The 18,338-nt window shown below is 37.6% G+C and overlaps 2 protein-coding genes across 3 annotated transcripts; both read left to right on the forward strand.

Moving 5' to 3' along the window:
* The first annotated feature begins 83 nt into the window (after positions 1 to 83).
* LOC141829465 (uncharacterized) lies at positions 84 to 9,404 on the forward strand. 2 transcript variants are annotated; one of them, XM_074716941.1, is made up of 11 exons: positions 84 to 314; positions 2,809 to 2,911; positions 2,988 to 3,194; positions 3,312 to 3,448; positions 3,928 to 3,972; positions 4,173 to 4,226; positions 4,826 to 4,930; positions 5,013 to 5,219; positions 5,311 to 5,396; positions 7,836 to 8,707; positions 8,831 to 9,404. In XM_074716941.1, exons 2-11 carry the CDS (start codon positions 2,830 to 2,832, stop codon positions 9,139 to 9,141), a joined length of 2,106 nt encoding a protein of 701 aa, XP_074573042.1. In that variant the 5' UTR covers positions 84 to 314; positions 2,809 to 2,829; the 3' UTR covers positions 9,142 to 9,404. The 2 variants fall into 2 exon arrangements, with proteins under 2 accessions (XP_074573042.1, XP_074573043.1); XM_074716942.1 differs by having other exon boundaries at positions 2,988 to 3,179.
* An 833-nt stretch (positions 9,405 to 10,237) lies between these two features.
* Positions 10,238 to 16,690, forward strand: LOC141829525 (uncharacterized). Its single transcript, XM_074717016.1, has 7 exons — positions 10,238 to 11,424; positions 12,634 to 12,758; positions 14,205 to 14,834; positions 14,929 to 15,235; positions 15,622 to 15,793; positions 16,050 to 16,152; positions 16,239 to 16,690. The coding sequence occupies exons 1-7, from the start codon at positions 10,351 to 10,353 to the stop codon at positions 16,354 to 16,356; spliced, it is 2,529 nt and encodes an 842-aa protein (XP_074573117.1). The 5' UTR covers positions 10,238 to 10,350; the 3' UTR covers positions 16,357 to 16,690.
* Positions 16,691 to 18,338: the final 1,648 nt, after the last annotated feature.

The raw sequence follows: 18,338 nt of genomic DNA on the forward strand, positions 1-18,338 counted from the left end.
CTCGACTGTGCATTTTCTTTTTTCATATTTTCCTCCTATTGTCTGATGTGTCTCTTTCATTATTTGTCAGGTTACCAATCGCCTCCTTCCGATCCCCTTGATTCTCCGTCGGCCCCGCTCTCCGCCTCTTCTGTATGCCGATCTCCTGGTTGCTGGTTTCTAGCCGTCGCCGGCCTCGGCTTTGCTCCATCCCGATCGATCCAGCAACGATGCGAGACATCTAGCTCAGGGCACTGAGATTCCCGTCCGTAGCAGTCGGATCGTCCTTTTAATACCTCGGAATCGCCTCTACGTTTCTGGGATCGGCGAATTTGGTAATTGACCGAGTCGTTGTCATGCGTTTTGAAGAAATTTACTTGGAAAATAAGTATATTTTATCGTTATACGCTTTTAGACACAGGATTCATATGCGGGTTGCAAATTGGATTCTTAGTTTGTCGTTAATGCACCGGTTATGCTTGATGCATCCTTTGTTTGGTTGCCGCTAATTTAATGTCTTCTGTTGATATGAATCTTCGGAAATTATTCACTAACCTGATACTCTGACTTGGTTGTCGATCGAAACTAGTTGTCTGTGGAGGTTAATTGAATGGGATATCTAATTGCTTTAGAATGTTAAATTTTCTAGAGATTATAATTTCGTGAAGAAGTACCTGTGATGCAAGAGAACACTGCTGATGTCTAACTTCCAACTTTCTTTTGAAAATTCTATCACAACGCATGATGATTGACATAATTAATATTCCTCTTCTCTTTGACCTTATAATTTCTAATGTTTGCACAAATGATTGGATTTTTATTCGAAAGAAATTGATATTTATGATATTATCAGGTAGGTATGCCATTTCTGGGAATGTTGGAGAAAACTAATATTATAAATTGGATGCCATTTCTGACTACCAGTTGAACTACTTTTAATATCATAACCCATATATCTTGTGGATTCTAATTGGCTGGGTGATGAGAAGATAAACGACTAGCTGACACATAAAAGGGCATTGAAAAAATTGGACTTTAATGATTATGGTTGATGCTCGTCAATCCCACATAATCTACGAACAAATAGCATTTGCAATGTCCTGTCTTCTTTCAACATGGATTCGACCTTGGTACCTTTGCAATTGTTGAGACAACAATAGGATGGACTTTTGTCTCAAACAGTGATCCCATGGGGTTGCATACCTTTGGTGATCTCATCAAGGGAGTGAATCTCCAATATAGAAAATTGTATGTTATTCTTTGAAAGATGCAAACAGAGGGAGTGAGCCTTTTTTATCGACTATGCATAATAACCTAGTCTCATGAAATTAAAATTTGGATTATAAATTTATTTATTTTATTATACCTGTCTAATTTAAAAAAATTTGAGTCTTGTATCATTGTTCTTCACCTACAAGAATCACACTCCTCATAGTTGTCTACTTGTCTACATCTTCATCTTGGTTGACTCTTCAATGAGCAAGAATACGCTACAAGTTACTGTGAGGTGTGATGTTGTATGCATCTTGATTATGATCTCAATGTTCGTAAATGGCAATCCCTAATATGAGAAGAAAGTTGACAATGTACTAAAGGGGTTGACTCGTGAGAAAATCAACAAATAAAGATAGTGTTAGGTAGAAAAATCTACTGGTGCTAAAAAAATAGATTGATGATAATTGACAATCTGAACAAATAAGCATTAAAACATATTGCAGACATGCTTATGCACACAAACATATGGTCTTTTGTATCATTCTTTTTCAGCCGATGAGATGCATTGGAATGTACTTTATTACCATCATTATTTATTGTGATTATTTCCTAGCATAGACACATGTCTCGTGCTCTGGTGTGGTGAAAAGAAATAGATTTAAAAATTGAGATTAATATGCCCACAAGCTTGAGAAGCATAAATAACTATAACTAGATACATACTAGTAAATGTTTCGATAAAACCATCCATTATAACCTTTTTTGTAAATTGCCAGAAGAGAATAACACCTCCTGATTCTTCATCTTGCTTATGTAATGCTAAGCTGGAGCACAATGAACATATTATGTTATTGATACTGTTGTTTCTTTTTTAGACTAAGGTCTAAGGTTATTTTTTTCTTAATCTATTTGCTGGTTGAATCATTTGTTGGACACTTGGACTAAAGGATGGTGATTTTTTGTTTTCACGAGTAAAATTAATTAAAATAAATCAAATTAGTAAATAGGGTTTAAATAAATTAGAAGAGGTTGCAATTATATTGAGATATGTTGTGATACTATTAGATCATTAGATGTACTGCTTAACTTGATTATTTGGATGGATTATGTGATAGTTGTTGAATATTATATGTTTTATATATTACTGTGATTAATTTTGTACGTTATATGATAGATTATATACTTTTTCATTTTGGATTGCTTATGTTTAGATTTATAGTTGAATTTTTTTTTTGTTATGTGGTATTATCAATTTGGTTAATGTTATTTTTTTAAAGATGGACAACGTATGCTCCAACATTTCACTTGTGTTCTGCCACAATTTGACTGACCATGTTTCACTTGCATATGTTTTTTAATGATTTGTCTTCATATCTCCATTTAGCTTTGAATCAAATTCATTTTTAGTTATAGAACAAGATTAATTTATTTTGTCTTTGTTTAACCTTTGTCAGGCAATTTGTTTTCTCTTGTTCTATTGCGGTCTTAGGATTTTAGGGTCATTATATTCTTGGGCTCTTCATTGATTTATGTATAATTGTATTCTCTTAGAAGTAGAAGGGTGAAAAGGCAAAATCTTGCTAAGATTTGTATTTTTGTTGCCAAATTTAAAAGCTTGTGGCATCGCTTGGTGAGATGAAGCCAGAGAAGGAAGGGCATGATTCCATTAACAATTTCATCAGACAGACCATTGGGAAGGATCCATTCTCTAGAAGTGGTGATCATCTGGTCCAATAGATAAATTTCTGTCAGATTTAAATTTCCCAAAGGTTTAGAGTTGGAAAACTGTGCAGGTGGAAAGCAGACCCCCTTTGAAGTGTGGAGAGGTGATCCTACTGATGTGAATGTGGCTAAGGAAGCTAGTTGTTCTTTAAATGACAATGGATCTACCTCTAAAGGATCAAAAAGCTCATCTGAACAAATGCAAGCACTTAGATTTCCTGAGGCTGTTTTAGCCTTTGCTCAAGCTGCTGCAAGGGCGAACGGTGAGCCTGAAAAATGTATGTCAACTCTCTAAAGCAGGTATTCAGGATGTAACTAGGAATAGGTTTTTAATTCTGGCTAAATCAAAGAGTTTGGTCTTAAGTTCATAAATGCACATTTTCTTCTTGTGCCAGATCTTCCAGGATGGCCTTTACTTTCACCACCCAAGGTCCAATTTCAGAAATGCGAGAAATGTTCTCGAGAGTTATGCTCTACGCTAAATTATAGAAGGCACATACTTGTGCATAGGCGCTCCCTAAACATTGATAAGGTCTTTATTCTTTTAACTCCTTTATTTTAAGTTCCTGCTTCTTTTTATCTTCTTTTGTTGGACAATGAATGTTTAATCCTTTTTTTCTTTATCAACTAAAGATGTGTACATAAGAACAAGAATAAACCATAATACTTTCCTGTTGTTGTTCTCTCATTGTCTATAGTTCTGCTTTGGTTATACTGTTATGCAAATAAAATCTTTCTTCTCTGGTGTCACCTATTGTTAGAAGTTATAGATTACAACTGTCTTTGAACTATTTTTCACAGTACTTTATAAATTAATATGCTTGAGTACTTCATGATTGTATTGTTCAATTATCTCCTGCCTTGAAAATGTGATTCTTATACCCCTAACATTTGAATTGTATTGGAAAAATTATATTTTTTTAATCAACTTTAAATGATTATGTTATTTTATATTCTTGACTTGCTTTTGCACCTAATTTCATTTGGTTAATGATTCCTTCTCATTTGTAGGATTTCTCAAGGAACAGGGAGTTTTTGGCTGTCTTTTGGGATAAGGTAACTCTTTTCTTGAATTATTTTTCTTAGTTGTAAAGTTTTTTGTATATATTCTTGAGGAAATCAGTTTCAAAAAAGACTAAATCCGATACATTTTGGGCTCTCATCATGCCTCAATAGACTCATCCTGTCAATATTTAACCTGCTTAGTTTGTTTTTTTTTCTGTTCATAACATTGACCTTCTAGTGTTGCATTTCAGCTACCTTTGGAGGACCGCAAAGATATTCTTTCTTTCACCAATATGGATATGGAGGTGAGGTCATTCTTTTCAACAACGTACATTTTTCATGATTTACCCCAACATATGCTTTATTATTATTGCCATACAAGTTTGTTGACGTCACTTGTGCCTTATTATTAAATGTGTATTTTTTTTCCTTCAACACCTTATATTTTCTATAGTTCATCTTGAGTTCAGTTGGCTTTTACTTATGCCTGTTATGTGCGATAGTGACTCCATGATCCACATATAAATGCAAAGCATATGACAACGCATATCATTAAATTGATATCTAGTTAAACTTTTTTTCTGTGGTAAGGAGAGGACTGAATACACGGTCTTGTAAAACATGAGAAAGTATATATTGACAAATTGACAGCTACTGAGAATAGGATTTGTAAAGCATAAGATAGTTGCTTTTATATCTCATGACAACCAGAAGAAATAGATACTATTTAAATAATCTCTCATGATTTTTGCATCTACCTAGATCCACGTCACAGATGAAACAGTTATTTCCATGTTCTTAAGAAGATTATTATGTACTTTCCTATCCATCGTCTCTGAAAACTAAACTTGCTAATTTTGCACTGTATTTCTGGTGAGGATTCTGATAAGAAGCATATGTGCAGGAGGTAAATGGTTCTTCTCTAGTGAAGTCATTGTCTTCATGGATAAGAAAACCATTATTTTCTTCCCTACCACAAGCATATGCCAAGGCTGGATCTACTCTACTGGTAAAAGACAAATCCTTGCAGCAATAGGCTGGTGATGCATGTCTTTTCAACCACCAATATATGAATTATTATTATTTTATAGGATTTGATCCAAGAAAAGCCTTCCAGCTCTCATATATCTTCTGAGGAACTCTTCAGCATCCTTGATAATGCAAGTGAAAAGACCTTTTTATCTACTGGCACTGCTATCTCAGTGCAAAAATTTGTTTTTGATGGAGAAGTATCAAAGATTGCTTTGGAGATGAAAAACCTAATCTCTTGTGTTAGCTTCATGCTTGAACAAAGACTGGTAGAGCAAAAACGTCTCAGTTTCTTACACTTGATTTCTCATTTTGTGGTGAAAGAAAACAAATCTTTGAGCACATTGATACAATTTACAGGTCAAAGCATGGCATGCTGATAAGGACGCAGAAGCTTTGAAATGCCATAAGTTGCTTATGGAAGAAGAGGAAAGTGCTAAGAGAAGGTAATCTAATCTTGACACTTCAGATAGACCTTATGGCGAAAGTACTCAAATAACTTTTTGACACCAGAGACTAATCTACTTCCTGTGGTAACCTTCCTTTTTTGTTACAAGGTGTGTTCTTGTAAAGTTATCATTGGTTTGTTGAAATAGTGAAAGATTAATCACCCTCTTTCCCTCAAGGGTCTGTTTCCTCCAAAGGATATAGAAAAGTGAGAAAATGAACGGGATGTAGACATTTCTTTTATTACATCCACTCATATTCTCACCACTTTTCCATCCTTTAAGTGTTAGGAGCCAAAGAAAGTGGGAAAAAAATAAATACTTTAGGGGGATGAAAGTGGATTGAGAAGAAATGTGGCAGTGTTAATATGTAGTTTTTTCCTATGTTTGTATCAAATTTACTCTTAATTAATCCTCCCTTTTAGACGATTGTATTACCTAGCTACTGGTTCTCAAATAACTTCACCAAAAATGAACTCTGTAAACTAGTTTTTCAATATTCTACATCACCATCTTAATGATTGCCAACTTGTGTTTGTTCCAACTATTTGAGATTGGCTATGTGAACAGATACATTAAGATGTATGAAATGCTCCACCAATTAATATATTCAAATTAGCTGAATCACTTTTTATTATATTAATTCAAGTTTTCGATGGTCTTCCTGTAACACCTGCACTAATTGGATGAACTTTAGAGGTACACCTAATTGCTTTTTAGGTAGTTGATTTTTTTTAAAATTCCTTTAAAATAATGCAACACATCCATTTTAACATTGATCATTGCGTTCAGAATAATGTAGCAATTATATCTATTATGGGTTTTAGCAAACATAATAAAGATTAGAACTTGGTTTTAGGAGACCAATACTATTGTTGGGTTTATAGAATGAGTTCGACCACCTTGTTTCTTTCATCCTAGGTTTAATAAAGATTTTTATTGTTCTATACTGATTTCCTTTCTTGTGAAATTGCCAAATGTGTCACATAATCTTGTGATATCGTCATCTTAGGCACACAAACTTATCTATTCTGCTCAGGCTGCTTTACTTGAAAAAAAGTTTTGCATGTTTAACTATTAAAATGAACTGTGATATTTGTTTGATTGTATGCCAAATTGATTCCTGATCTTATTTTAGATTTTAATCCTTTTCAAGTATACTATGAAAAATTAGTAAAGTGAATTTAAGTATACATAAATGGTGATCGATATTTTATGTTGCCTTAGGTAAGATTTAAAATAACAATCAAACTAAATGCAACTCATCTATTGTTATGGGCTAATCATTGTAATGGTACCAAATATCTTGAATCTAGTATACTATTTTTTTTAACCATATAAATAAACATTCTTTAACAATTTTTTCAATATTACCTTTCATGAACAGAAACATATTAGTGCCTAGTCTAACATTACACATGGTGAATCTATCTAGTCAACATGTATTTCTCAGATAACATTATGTAATGTTGACACATTTTAATATCAAATTCTGATGTGGCATGCTAAAGTATATGGTAATTGTACAAATCTAGCATATAACACATCCACATAAGCATCGCTAGTTTTGTTTTGTTTTTTTCATTTTTCATTTTTTTGGTTTGTTGTAGGTTATAGTGTATGCAAGTAAGGCTAGTATTGGGCAAATCTTAGAGTTGGTGTTGATGCGGTCAAATCTTAGTTAGATTTGAGTCCATCTGTGCTTAGCAGATGCATGCCAATTTGGCCTTGGTGAATTCAATTCTGTTGAAGTGGTTTGCAAGGCAAGTGTGAGCGTAGGAGGTCTCAAGAGGGGACAAGTAGCTGCCTCGAAATTGCCCTTTAGTAGTTTGTTACCCTTTCTCAACAGACTGTGGCATGGCTTCCTTAGTGTCCCTAAGTTTCCTTTTGTAGGCCTCAAAAGCTGTGCTCTGTAAATGTGACATGTACATGTGGTTGAGCAAATGTGTCAGTTAGGCTATATCCATTTCCTAACTAACTGTTTCTAACTACACTCCTAATAGTATAATTACCAATTGAAAAATTACCTTAAAAATTTGTTCTCTTAAATAAGAGAACCTACCAGAATCATATTTTTTAGAATCTATATTTTTTTCAAAAATAAATAAGTTCCTAATTTGCACTTATTGTGCTTATCCCTTCCGTTCATATTGACACATGGTATCAGCACTTGCATCAGCATGCTTTTAGTTTAGGCTTCCAGTCAGCCACTGAAGCCGCATTGGTAAGGGACTTAAAACATTGGATTGGACTATTGAGTATCTATAACATGACATATTCTGTGTTTGCTGGTCAAGGTTAGAGAATAAATGCATATTCGAATCCTTTTGCTTTGTGAAATTTTTTTGTTACTAGTTATACATAAGCTATACTTCATGTTCAAAGATAGGGTATTGAAGTTTTTTTGTCAGTAACTAAAAAATGACCTGCTGATTTCAGACAAGACGAACTTATCGAAAGGAAAAGATTGAAGAAACTTAAGCAGAAAGAACAGAAAACAAAGGACTTACTTGAGGCAGAAAGTAGGGTTTTTCTGCCTGGAGCTGAAACAAGTGATTCCCCACGTTTGGATTTCAACACCACTGGGATATCAGAAAAGGAAGGTCATGATCCTGTGGAACTTAATGGATCTGTAGGCCACGCTACAGAGAATAGGATCAAAATGGAAACTGAGGTTGCCGATCAGAGTATTGATCAAGATCAGATGAATGGCAGGCATCCTTATTCAACCCAGTATAAACCAAAAAGAACCATTCGAAATGGTTATCCAGTTCAGTTCCCTGGATCAAAATTTTCACTGTCAATGAGGTATGACCCTTATAAGGAGCCGAAGACCACCTCATCTGCCACTAGTAATAAGATTTGGACACAAAAAAATAAACGTGAAGAGGCACCATACAACAGAAGTGATAGGATCCATCAAGGCCAGTCAGCCAAACCTGATAGTTCTGAAGTTATAATCGGCTCTATTTGTATAGCGCTTGGAAGTAGTGATAAAACAAGTAGTAAGCCAGACAAGATTCATACCAGACAACACAATATCAAACCTTCGACGGCGATGCTGTGGAAACCTGTGAGTCACCATGAAAACAGGAGTGATACAAACAGTGTGTCTAATATGAGGAAAGAAAACTTCGGTGTGCCTTTATGTGGAGAATTTACTGATTCAATGTCTGCCGATAAGACCAATTTCTCTTTGGATGGGAGGATGAACGATGCTTCCGAGGCACAGCAGGATCTTTTGGCGGTGCAGTCAAGTGCTGGGCCAATCTTATTCTCAAGCAAAATTGCAGAAGCTTTTCTTGCACAGCGTAAGAGTCTTTTGCCGCCCCTAGCTAATGTTGTCCCTTTCTACTTCACAATATCTTTATCTTCATAGTTGATTAGGAGCAATGATACATCATAAATATGATTTATCATTCCTTGTTATGCAGGATGGAAGGAGGCTATTGTATCTGATCATGTGAGGCTAGTTTTACCATCTGAAGCTGAAGTACTTGATGAATATGATACGGCTGAAAATGACAATTACGAAATTATGCCTGAATCATGTGAACCAGATGGTGTGGGAAAAGGGCACGATAGCTTTGGAGGTGGCAGATCTATCGGTGCATATAAATTGTCACCCGTATCAGGTTCAATCGAGCTGTCGTATTCTTTCAAGCCCAAATTTAGAACAAAGACTGAAAAGAATAGCAAACTAAAATATGTTCCGAAACAAACACACAAGGCCTCAGGTGAATAGATTGATGTGGAAAATTGGTTTGGTGCCATTGTAAAGATCTAGACTCCATGCAGAGGCTGCGGTTTTATCGGAGGTCTTCTGTTCATTTCACTCCAGGCTAGTTTGGTGCTCTATTGCTTTTTGTTAATCTGGAACACATGAACTGGTTATGTAATCTGTCACCTAGCCATAACTCTGCTTGCCTTGGTATTTCGTTGCTGTACCATAATAATCCATTTTGATTCTTTAAATAATTATTCATTTTGATTCTTCTGTTGCGTTTACCATCTTGATCAAGCACAATCATAGGAAACCTGAAGAGGCATTGAATAATTGCTACTGGGAGTTAGCGAGAGATTGTTAATGCATGTGTTTTTTAATAATTCAGATATTTAGATCTTCATAAATTTTTTTCATTTCACCGTAGGAATTCGTGAATAGTGATGAAATCAATTGTGCCACTGTTATACTTATGAAATTGAATTTTCTAATATGAGAATGATCATGCAAATATACTTTGGAAGCATAACAGAGGGAAAAAATTTGCACTCTTTGAGTGCATTCCTTTTTGTCTGCAACAAAGGATAAATTATAAAATTAAATGGACGGTTTCTTTTGATATTTTATCATTTTAAAGATGTGTGCATTTTGATTGTGTCTGAAATTAATGATGATCTTCAGAATTGTAGAAAATGGAGATTGGTAAAGTCGAAAATTTTTAATTTCTATTTAATATTAACAGGAATGGTTGACCCAATATTCTATTAGTTGATTTACAATTTGAAGATCAAAATTTCAAATTCAGTTAATAAAGACATACATGTAAGGAAGAAAGCTTCATTTGAATGAAGGACACGCAACACCAACCGTTGACCGACAGGGGATCGCGACGCGTGGGAAGAACGCCACGAGAAGGACAGGTCCTGTTTGATTGGAATTTTATATTTATTAAAATATGAAGTGCTGCAATTTTCCTTCATTTTTGCGTTCTATTGGGATCTTTTGCAAGGTTTACTAAAAAGGTACGAGATAGTAGTAATTGGGATCATAACAATTGTCGGGGGCTTCCGTCTTTCTCTTCTCTCTTTTTTTTTTTGTTCTTCTTCTCTGTCACGCATTGGGATGACGGTCATGATCGCCATCTACTTCTAGGGTTTGATTTTGCACGGCAGATCCGTATCCAGAATCGACCTCGACGATCGCGAGAGATCGCTTACGTGGTAGTCGGCAATGGCGGAATTGGACTCCGAGTTCCAGCGCGGTCTGGAGGAGCTCGTCCGCGGGCACCTCGACGGATGCATAACTGGCCCCGGCCTTGCCTCTTCCTCTTCCTCCTCCTCCTGCGCCGGAGGCGAAGATGAGCAGCTCGCTCGCCGGCGCCGCCGTTCCCACCTCGAGGGGGATGAGCTCGCGGAGTCGTCCGCAGCGGCGCGGCGGCAGTCGCGGATCCTCAGCCGCTGGGCCGCCCGCCAGGCCGAGGAGATGATCACCAACATCGAGCGGAGGAACCGGGAGACTGAGCTGATGGCGCTCGCCGGCCTTCACACCGTCTCCATGCTCGATTCCTCATTCCTCCGCGAGCCGGGGCGATCCCCTTCCTCTTCTCCGGTGGAACGTCCGGTGGCTGCCCGAGCGTCGTCAATCCTTCAGATGCGGCGGGAGCTGGAGCACTTGACTGCCGCCGCTAGGGGGCGAAGGGACGGCGCGACGGAGTCGATGGACGGAGACAGGAGCCGCACCGAGGGTCGGGGTCTTGAGGGAAGCTCAGTGGCTGCGAGCGAGACTGATTATAACAGCTACGACCAGTGGTCTCGTGCGGATTTAGATTTATTGCGACGGCCTGGTGAGGAGGACGACCGGAGGTCAAGCAGGGAGCAATCTCCTGATCTCGGGGAAGGTGAGAGAGAGAGGGTGAGGCAGATCGTTCGTGGATGGGTGACGGAGAGTGTCATTACAGAGACAGAACCAAGAATTTCACCAAGGAATGAAGTCCAGAGGGCAGAGTGGCTTGGGGAGATTGAAAGAGAAAGGGTGAGGTTGGTAAGGGAATGGGTGCAGATGGCTAGCCAACAGCAGAGAGACGCTCGGGCTAGCAGGACAGGGAGGGAGATGGACCGAGATGAATCAGTCACAGATACTGAGGAGGGTCAGCCTGAGCATGTCCAGAGAGAGTTGCTGAGGCTGCGAGGGAGGCAAGCTCGCCTTGAGTTGATCATGAGGATGGTGACAGAGAGGCAGAGTGAGCTTCAAAGCTTGTCTGAGCATCATGCAGTTTCAGAGTTTGCTCATCGCAATCGCATTCAAGTAAGTGTCCAATTTTATGGTCAATGCCAACAATTTTCAGTCGGAAAGAACTGGAATTTAACTTTGTTCACTCCTTTTATTTTAACTCTCTGCTAGTGTATGCCTGAGGATCCTTTGGTCGGTAGCTAGATTTCAAGTGTCATTTGGGCTAAATAAAAACTCATATCTATCACTACAAATGCTCCGCTAATTGTGAGAAAAAACTTTAATAGCATATCAGTACACTACTTGTGGTACATGTTTCCTGAACCCTTTCAATAAGAGAACTAAGCAACGTCTTAAAAAATCATCAACATCTGTATAATGTCTAATGTGGGATGTCACAGTTTGCATATCTTACATTCAACTCATACCCAATGCAAGGGATGCCCCAACATGCCACTCCTATTGACATGACATACCACTTAACCGATAACAACATTTCATCTTCATAGTGCCAATGATACTACTATTTTGTACTTCAAAGTAGGGTGGTATGAAATTTAAAATGCTTTGTACTGAGATTTAAAAATATTATGTGAACGTTAAAAATAGTTTTTGCTCCCTATCTTTTTTGCTCCCATGAACCTTCCAATGTCATTATTTTACCTTACCAATTAGTAAAATTTGGAACTTGAATTGTGGGGAAAAATCTTTAGAAACTACTGATTTTAAGTTTACTTTCACTAAAACTGAATACATGACAGCTTAATGTTGATGATGCTTGTGTATACTGAATAGCGAGTCTTTGAATTGGCAAAATGTTGGAGTTGTATGTAGTTACAATGCAAAACAAACACAAAATGGAACAACCATTGACAGGATCATGGGTATAAGAGAAAGATTAGAAGAGCAACAACCTATGTAGTAGCATTCATAAGACTTTTTTGATGACATGAATGAATGGTTGACTTACCTGGGCATGCACAAGATAAAGGGAAAGATGTGTTTCCTGTAGTTTCCATGTTTTGTTTGGTTTAAATGACAAGGACCTATGTTCTAGTTTGTCATATCTTTCTTTTAAGAAGCATGACATTATTTTCAAAGATTTTCAAAAGTATAACTTAACTTAATTAGTCAGATACTTCCCTTCAGTGATAAATATAATGACCAAGTTATCTCAGATTTTGTTCTGAGATTTACTACTCAATTAGACAATCTCTATCCTCAGTTAACTTTTAATTTTTTAGCATTCTTTTTTAGATTACCTTAACTATTTTCTACCTCCAGTCACTTCTTAGGGGTAGATTCTTGAGAAATGGTAGGCTAACTGAGGAGGATGAAGAAAGACCTCCTTCAGCAGCAGCCAGGGAAATAGGCCAGCTCAGACAACGGCACCGTGTATCTGGTCTTAGGTATAATTTTTTTAACTTATGTTTTGGTTTCTTTCTCAATTTGCATTAGTTTAATGGTCGGTGTTCAGGGTATTACCCAAATGCAATAAAACTATAAAAAAAGGTTAATATTGATGACAGTTAGTTCAAATTGGAGTTCTTAGAGTAAGCTAAACAAGGAAATGTGAAAACTCATTGTAAAACTCCGAGCTATAATTACGCAATGAGCTGTCAGTAACTAAATGTGTGATTCTCCTTGTTCGTTTGTGTAGCTAATATGCGACATACATATAATATATGACAGAATCTAGTTGACTACATAGTTGGACTGAATATAGGAGATATTGGTCTAAAGATTTTCCAATTTGTGATATGGATTATTTCTTTAGATTTTTTTTTGTTGAGTATGTCAATATTGTGAGTTTTCATACTGAATGTTGTAACATCATCATAATTTCATGTGCAAATCCATTATGATTGGAAAAGGCTTCTCTTTAATATATCTCAAGAATGCATATAAATTTGGGACCATTTAATAGGACTGTGATCTGAGGTGCATCCATATGAGCTTCGATTGCAGCTGCATTGATATCATATGTAATAGTTATGGTTTTGAATGGGATAACTTATTGGCAACTGCACATAGGCTGTAATGGATGCTGCATTAATTCTGGGAAAAAGGTGACCTTTATATTAGAACCAGTTAGTGTTTGGGATACTTGCATTCCTTGTGGGTTTGGTAGGCATGCATAATGATTTAGTTCACTGTTACTGTAGTCTGTGAGAGGTAGCCAAAAGGATCATCACCTTGAAAAGAAACTTGGTCCTTCCCTTGAAGTAATTTTTTCCAAAAAAGTTGGCAACAGAAGCAATTTCAAAACTCTGTATCTGTAGATCTTGAAAATTAAGGAACAATATAAGTGACAGAGACTCTGCATTCTGCCTCCCTAGCGGCAGAAACTTCATTTCTTTTGTGCTCGCATAGCACACAGAGAAATTAAACCAAACTTTTGCCAGCATATTTCTTAAAGGTCCAGAGATATTTTATTTGCTTAAGTATTCATATACAAGAGATCTGTGTTTGTTATTTACTATCTGTGTTTGTTATTTACTTCTATAAGTTCTAGTTTGGCAGCAACAGTGTGATGATCTCATTTTATGGAATCAATCTTTGAGCTATGGTCTCTGCATGTATAAAATCATTAAGAATCAGTTGCAAAGAAGACATTATGTATTCTTGAATGTCATCTGTTGTTAATATCTTATTAAGTTCCCTAGCCTTGAACTTCACGTAATGAAAGCTGAATCTGCGGCACTGCAGATGTTCTAGTACCTTAATTACGTACATAAGTAGGTAGTGATTGGTTAATAGATCTATCTACATATTTATGATAAGTGAGGGTCGTTTTGTTCTAGTGTCAAACCAACAAATTCTTGATGAATACCATATTTACATTTTCTATGTAGGGAGGGTTTTCGATTCAGATTAGAGAATATTGTTCGTGGTCAAGCAAACAGCCATAATGACACATTTGCTAATCCAAGCTCTACCACTGTACAAACAAATCATTCCCAAGAAAGTACAGGTCCAGAGATATCTAATGATAATCAAGATCAGAACCAATCTTTGATTGTGGAAACAAGTGTTGATCAAGTGTCTAGGCCACATTCAACAACTGAATTAGAGATTATCACTGTCAATGATAATATCGATTTCAACGAATCCGCTTCTCAGTTGGATAGATTGCAGGAGGAAACAATGCTAGAGAGAAGAGTTTGGGAGCCAGGTACTGAGGTTGGTTTGAGTCAGTGGCATGCAGAGGATGGAGGAGACTTTGATGAAAACTGGCAGGAAAATTTAGTCCAGGACTGGGTACATGAAACACCTGAGAATGGAGATGAAGGGGACAATCATCTCCCAGAGGCTCAAGAGGGATGGCAAGAAGATGAATCTCGTGTTACTGAAGGAACCTGGCAGGATGAACAGTCTGATGTCTTGAATGATTCTAGGGCCAGCCCTAATAGAAGAGTTGATAGATTTATCCCACCCGATGATGAAAATGTATATAGCATGGAACTCAGGGAACTTCTAAGCAGGTAATTTCTGATTCTCGCAAATGTTTTAGTTTGATTTTGTGATTATTACTCTTTTTCTCATACTTGATTTTCGTTAATAAGTTTTAATTTGCAGGAGAAGTGTTTCTAACCTTCTTCACAGTGGTTTTCGTGAAAGCCTAGACCAATTGATACAGTCCTATATTGAACGGCAAGGCAGATCTCCCATTGATTGGGATCTCCAAAGACCTTTACCTACTCCTAATTCACCAGATGAAGATCAGGAAAATCAGGTCGATGGTCTTACCCAGAATGTTCAAAACACTGCACCCAGACATCCAACTATGTTTCCACCTCCTCCTTTGCCACCACGACAACCAATATGGCATTCAACCCTACATCATAACAATTGGTCCAGAAGAAACATGCATAGATCAGAAATTGTGCGTACCTTTTGCCAGTAATGTTTGAATTCGATATTTAAATTACCTATTAATTCATGTTTTCTTAATTTTGAAACATTTAGATTGATGTGACTTGATTTTTTCTAATTATTATCATACTTTTTTGTAGACGTAGACATTTTTCCTTCATTCTCTTTGTGGTTTCTTTCTAAAATGTATGTTACATAAATAGTGATTTCTTCTCGACATTATTCTTATTTGCATTTGTTTAACTGAATCTGAAAGCATTTTGGTTTGTGTTCCATTTTAGTGAGTTTAGGTTGTCTATTTAGTGTTCTTGCTTCTATTTGTGTAATTGTGGTGGTTCTTTGTATTAATTTCTTGTTGCTTACCTGATTCCTGAAACACATAAATTTCTGCCACAGTCACAGGAGTGGGATGTTATTAATGATTTGAAGGCTGATATGGCTAGGCTACAACAAGGGATGAGTAATATGCAAAGAATGTTGGAGGCTTGCATGGATATGCAACTAGAGTTGCAGCGGTCTGTTAGGCAGGAAGTTTCTGCAGCTTTGAACCGTTCAGTTGGAGGACAAGGTCAGTGTAACTTCTTTGTTCAAAATAGCATCCACAGATTCTAATGTAACACCTAGATCTGAATTTCAAGAACAATTGTATTCACTACATGTGATTGCTTGGAAGAATCCAGGTACCTTGTGTTTTTTCCCCCTTCTACTAGCCAACATGTTTCATCATTGTTACCAACCTTTTTTCATCTCCATTCGTTAACTACATCCAGTCAAATCATAAGAGGTCCCTCCAAATAATAATCAACATTTCTTAATCTTTTCAGGCTTGTACGAGGTGTCGTTTGATGATGGATCCAAATGGAGTCAAGTGAGGAAAGGTACCTGCTGCATCTGCTGCGATAGTCATATAGACTCTCTTCTCTATAGGTTTGTTCCCATCCTATTCACTCATGAACATCAAGGATTATGAACTGAGTAGTGATCAACTCTTGTTTTTCCCCCATTGTCATCAGATGTGGGCACATGTGCACTTGTTCAAAATGTGCCAATGAGTTGGTTCGGACGGGAGGCAAGTGCCCACTGTGTCGTGCGCCGATCATCGAGGTCATCCGAGCCTATTCTATACAATAAATGGCAGCATTACTCTAAAAGCTCATCAAGTCAAATATCGCGACTGTCAACCGCCCCAGGTGTATGCCTGCGGGACGTCCATGTCATTTTGTTCCTCTCCCCCTTGAGGTTCTCGGAACAGGAAGATGTTTCTACCTGGCAATGTTCCATGCTGCATTACTATCATGATTTGTTGTATCTAGATTTCATCTAGATATATCGAATGCTGAATCCATGTTTTATTTATTGCTGGTTAATTTAATGCAAGACTTTATCAGAACATCCATGTATATTATAGGGTGTGAAAGTGTAGGTCAAATGTGTATACCATTATTTATTATTTTTATGTAATCCAAGTTCGATATGTTTAATGATGCATACAATGCTACTTATCTCATGGTTAGTTAAAAATCAAAGATGATGGGCAAAAGCAAAGGTACGATCGGATATATATTTTCCCAGAACAGAAAGTTCATTATTCTTCTATGGATTGATTTGTATACTTTGTCTGTTGCAGATTCGTCATGGACAAGGATCCATTAGTGTCACCTGTTACCACCAGAAATGTAGCAGCTCCATCCTGCGTCAAGCCACAAGCTTTGGAGGAGGTATGCCATTTTACAGTCGACATTTACATTAGGGGTGTAATTGAACCGAATTGAGCCGAACAGTAAGAGGCTCGAGTTCGAAGTTCGGTTCGTTTTTCCTAAGTTTGAGTTCGACGCAAGTTTGATTCAAGCTTTAATTCTTAAGCTCGAGCTCGGCTCGTAATGAAATTAAATAGTTCATGAACGGCTCGAGCTTGATTCAAAAAAGGCTCGTTTTAAAGTTAAACGAGTTTAGTTCGAGCTTGATTCGAAAAAGGCTCGTTTCAAGTTCGAAATCAAACTCGAGTTTGACTCGTTAATTTAATCGAACGAATTCAAATGAACTTTTTTTTGAACCGAGACTTGAATAGCTCTTGAGCATCTTGGCTTGTTTACACTCCTAATTTACATGTACATGACGAGAGTTGTTTAGGGTAGAAACAAAGACTCTCCTATTCCAAAATGTCTCACAAAACATTTAATAATTATAAGATGTATTATTATTATTATTATTTTAATTTTTTTTATAAAAAAGGTCATATAAAAAAAATAGAACAGAATATATACCAGAGCAGAAGTAAACAAGAGTAACTCCCTTTAATTAATTCCCTGCCCTTTATTCTTTCATTGATCGCATCTAATGCGCAAGCAGGGCGGTGCATTTAACGCCCACGGCAGAATCCAATGCCAAGCCTATTTAGCCCGGGCCCTCCCCTTCCTTAAGGGTATCCTATGACCCCCTCCCTCCTCTACTTCCCTTCACTGTTTAATTATTCAAAATAAACCCAACGCAAAATTAATTCTGAATCTCTCTTTTGCTTACCATTAACGCTGTACTTTTGACCGTCCCTTACCTTCCCTTAGATTATGCCCTCGATCACTCACTGCCCCTCGCCTCTGTCGTCTTAGAATGAATGAATAGAAGATAAGATCCCTTCTTCCATTGGTCCCACCACACTCCATCTTCGTCCATCCAAAAGTAAAAAGTTCATATCATCTTGGAACATTGCGACGCCATAATTATTATCATTAACATCCTTCTCTTGCAAGCCTTACGATATATGTATGTATATATATATATATATATATATATATATAATGCCTAGCCTAACTGTGTGCATCTTAGATTATTTAGATCATCATGTCAGCCTCTGCTGGGTTGCGGCCCATCGAAGTGAGCAGGAGCAGTTCGCCTCCGGTGGCAGATGACCTGCAGGAGGCCGCCGTCGACGGCAGTGGAATTTCGGAGTCCGATCCCGGGTACTGCTGCCGCACGCCGACGTCGGAGGGCAGCAGGCTCCCGCCGGCGCCCCTGAACTGCCCGCCGCCGCCGAGGAAGGGGAAGTGGAGGCGGCGGCGGCGGCGGCCGAGGCCGCCGCAGGTGCTGGAGCTCGTCACGGTGGAGGCCGAAGAGTT

This window comes from Curcuma longa, chromosome 5 (genome assembly GCF_044706935.1).
Source record: "Curcuma longa cultivar G26 ecotype Majalengka, Jawa Barat chromosome 5, ITB_CL_G26_1.1, whole genome shotgun sequence".
Classification (NCBI taxonomy): Eukaryota; Viridiplantae; Streptophyta; class Magnoliopsida; order Zingiberales; family Zingiberaceae; genus Curcuma; species Curcuma longa.

Excerpts from the sequence above, each read along its gene's own strand:
- LOC141829465 (XM_074716941.1), top strand. The coding sequence starts at position 2,830 with ATGAAGCCAGAGAAGGAAGGGCATGATTCCATTAACAATTTCATCAGA. Across the intron at positions 3,973-4,172 it reads TGGCTGTCTTTTGGGATAAG|CTACCTTTGGAGGACCGCAA; the intron begins GTAACTCTTTTC and ends GTTGCATTTCAG. Across the intron at positions 5,220-5,310 it reads TCATGCTTGAACAAAGACTG|GTCAAAGCATGGCATGCTGA; the intron begins GTAGAGCAAAAA and ends TACAATTTACAG.
- LOC141829525 (XM_074717016.1), top strand. The coding sequence starts at position 10,351 with ATGGCGGAATTGGACTCCGAGTTCCAGCGCGGTCTGGAGGAGCTCGTC. Across the intron at positions 15,794-16,049 it reads CCGTTCAGTTGGAGGACAAG|GCTTGTACGAGGTGTCGTTT; the intron begins GTCAGTGTAACT and ends TAATCTTTTCAG. Across the intron at positions 16,153-16,238 it reads ATAGACTCTCTTCTCTATAG|ATGTGGGCACATGTGCACTT; the intron begins GTTTGTTCCCAT and ends CATTGTCATCAG.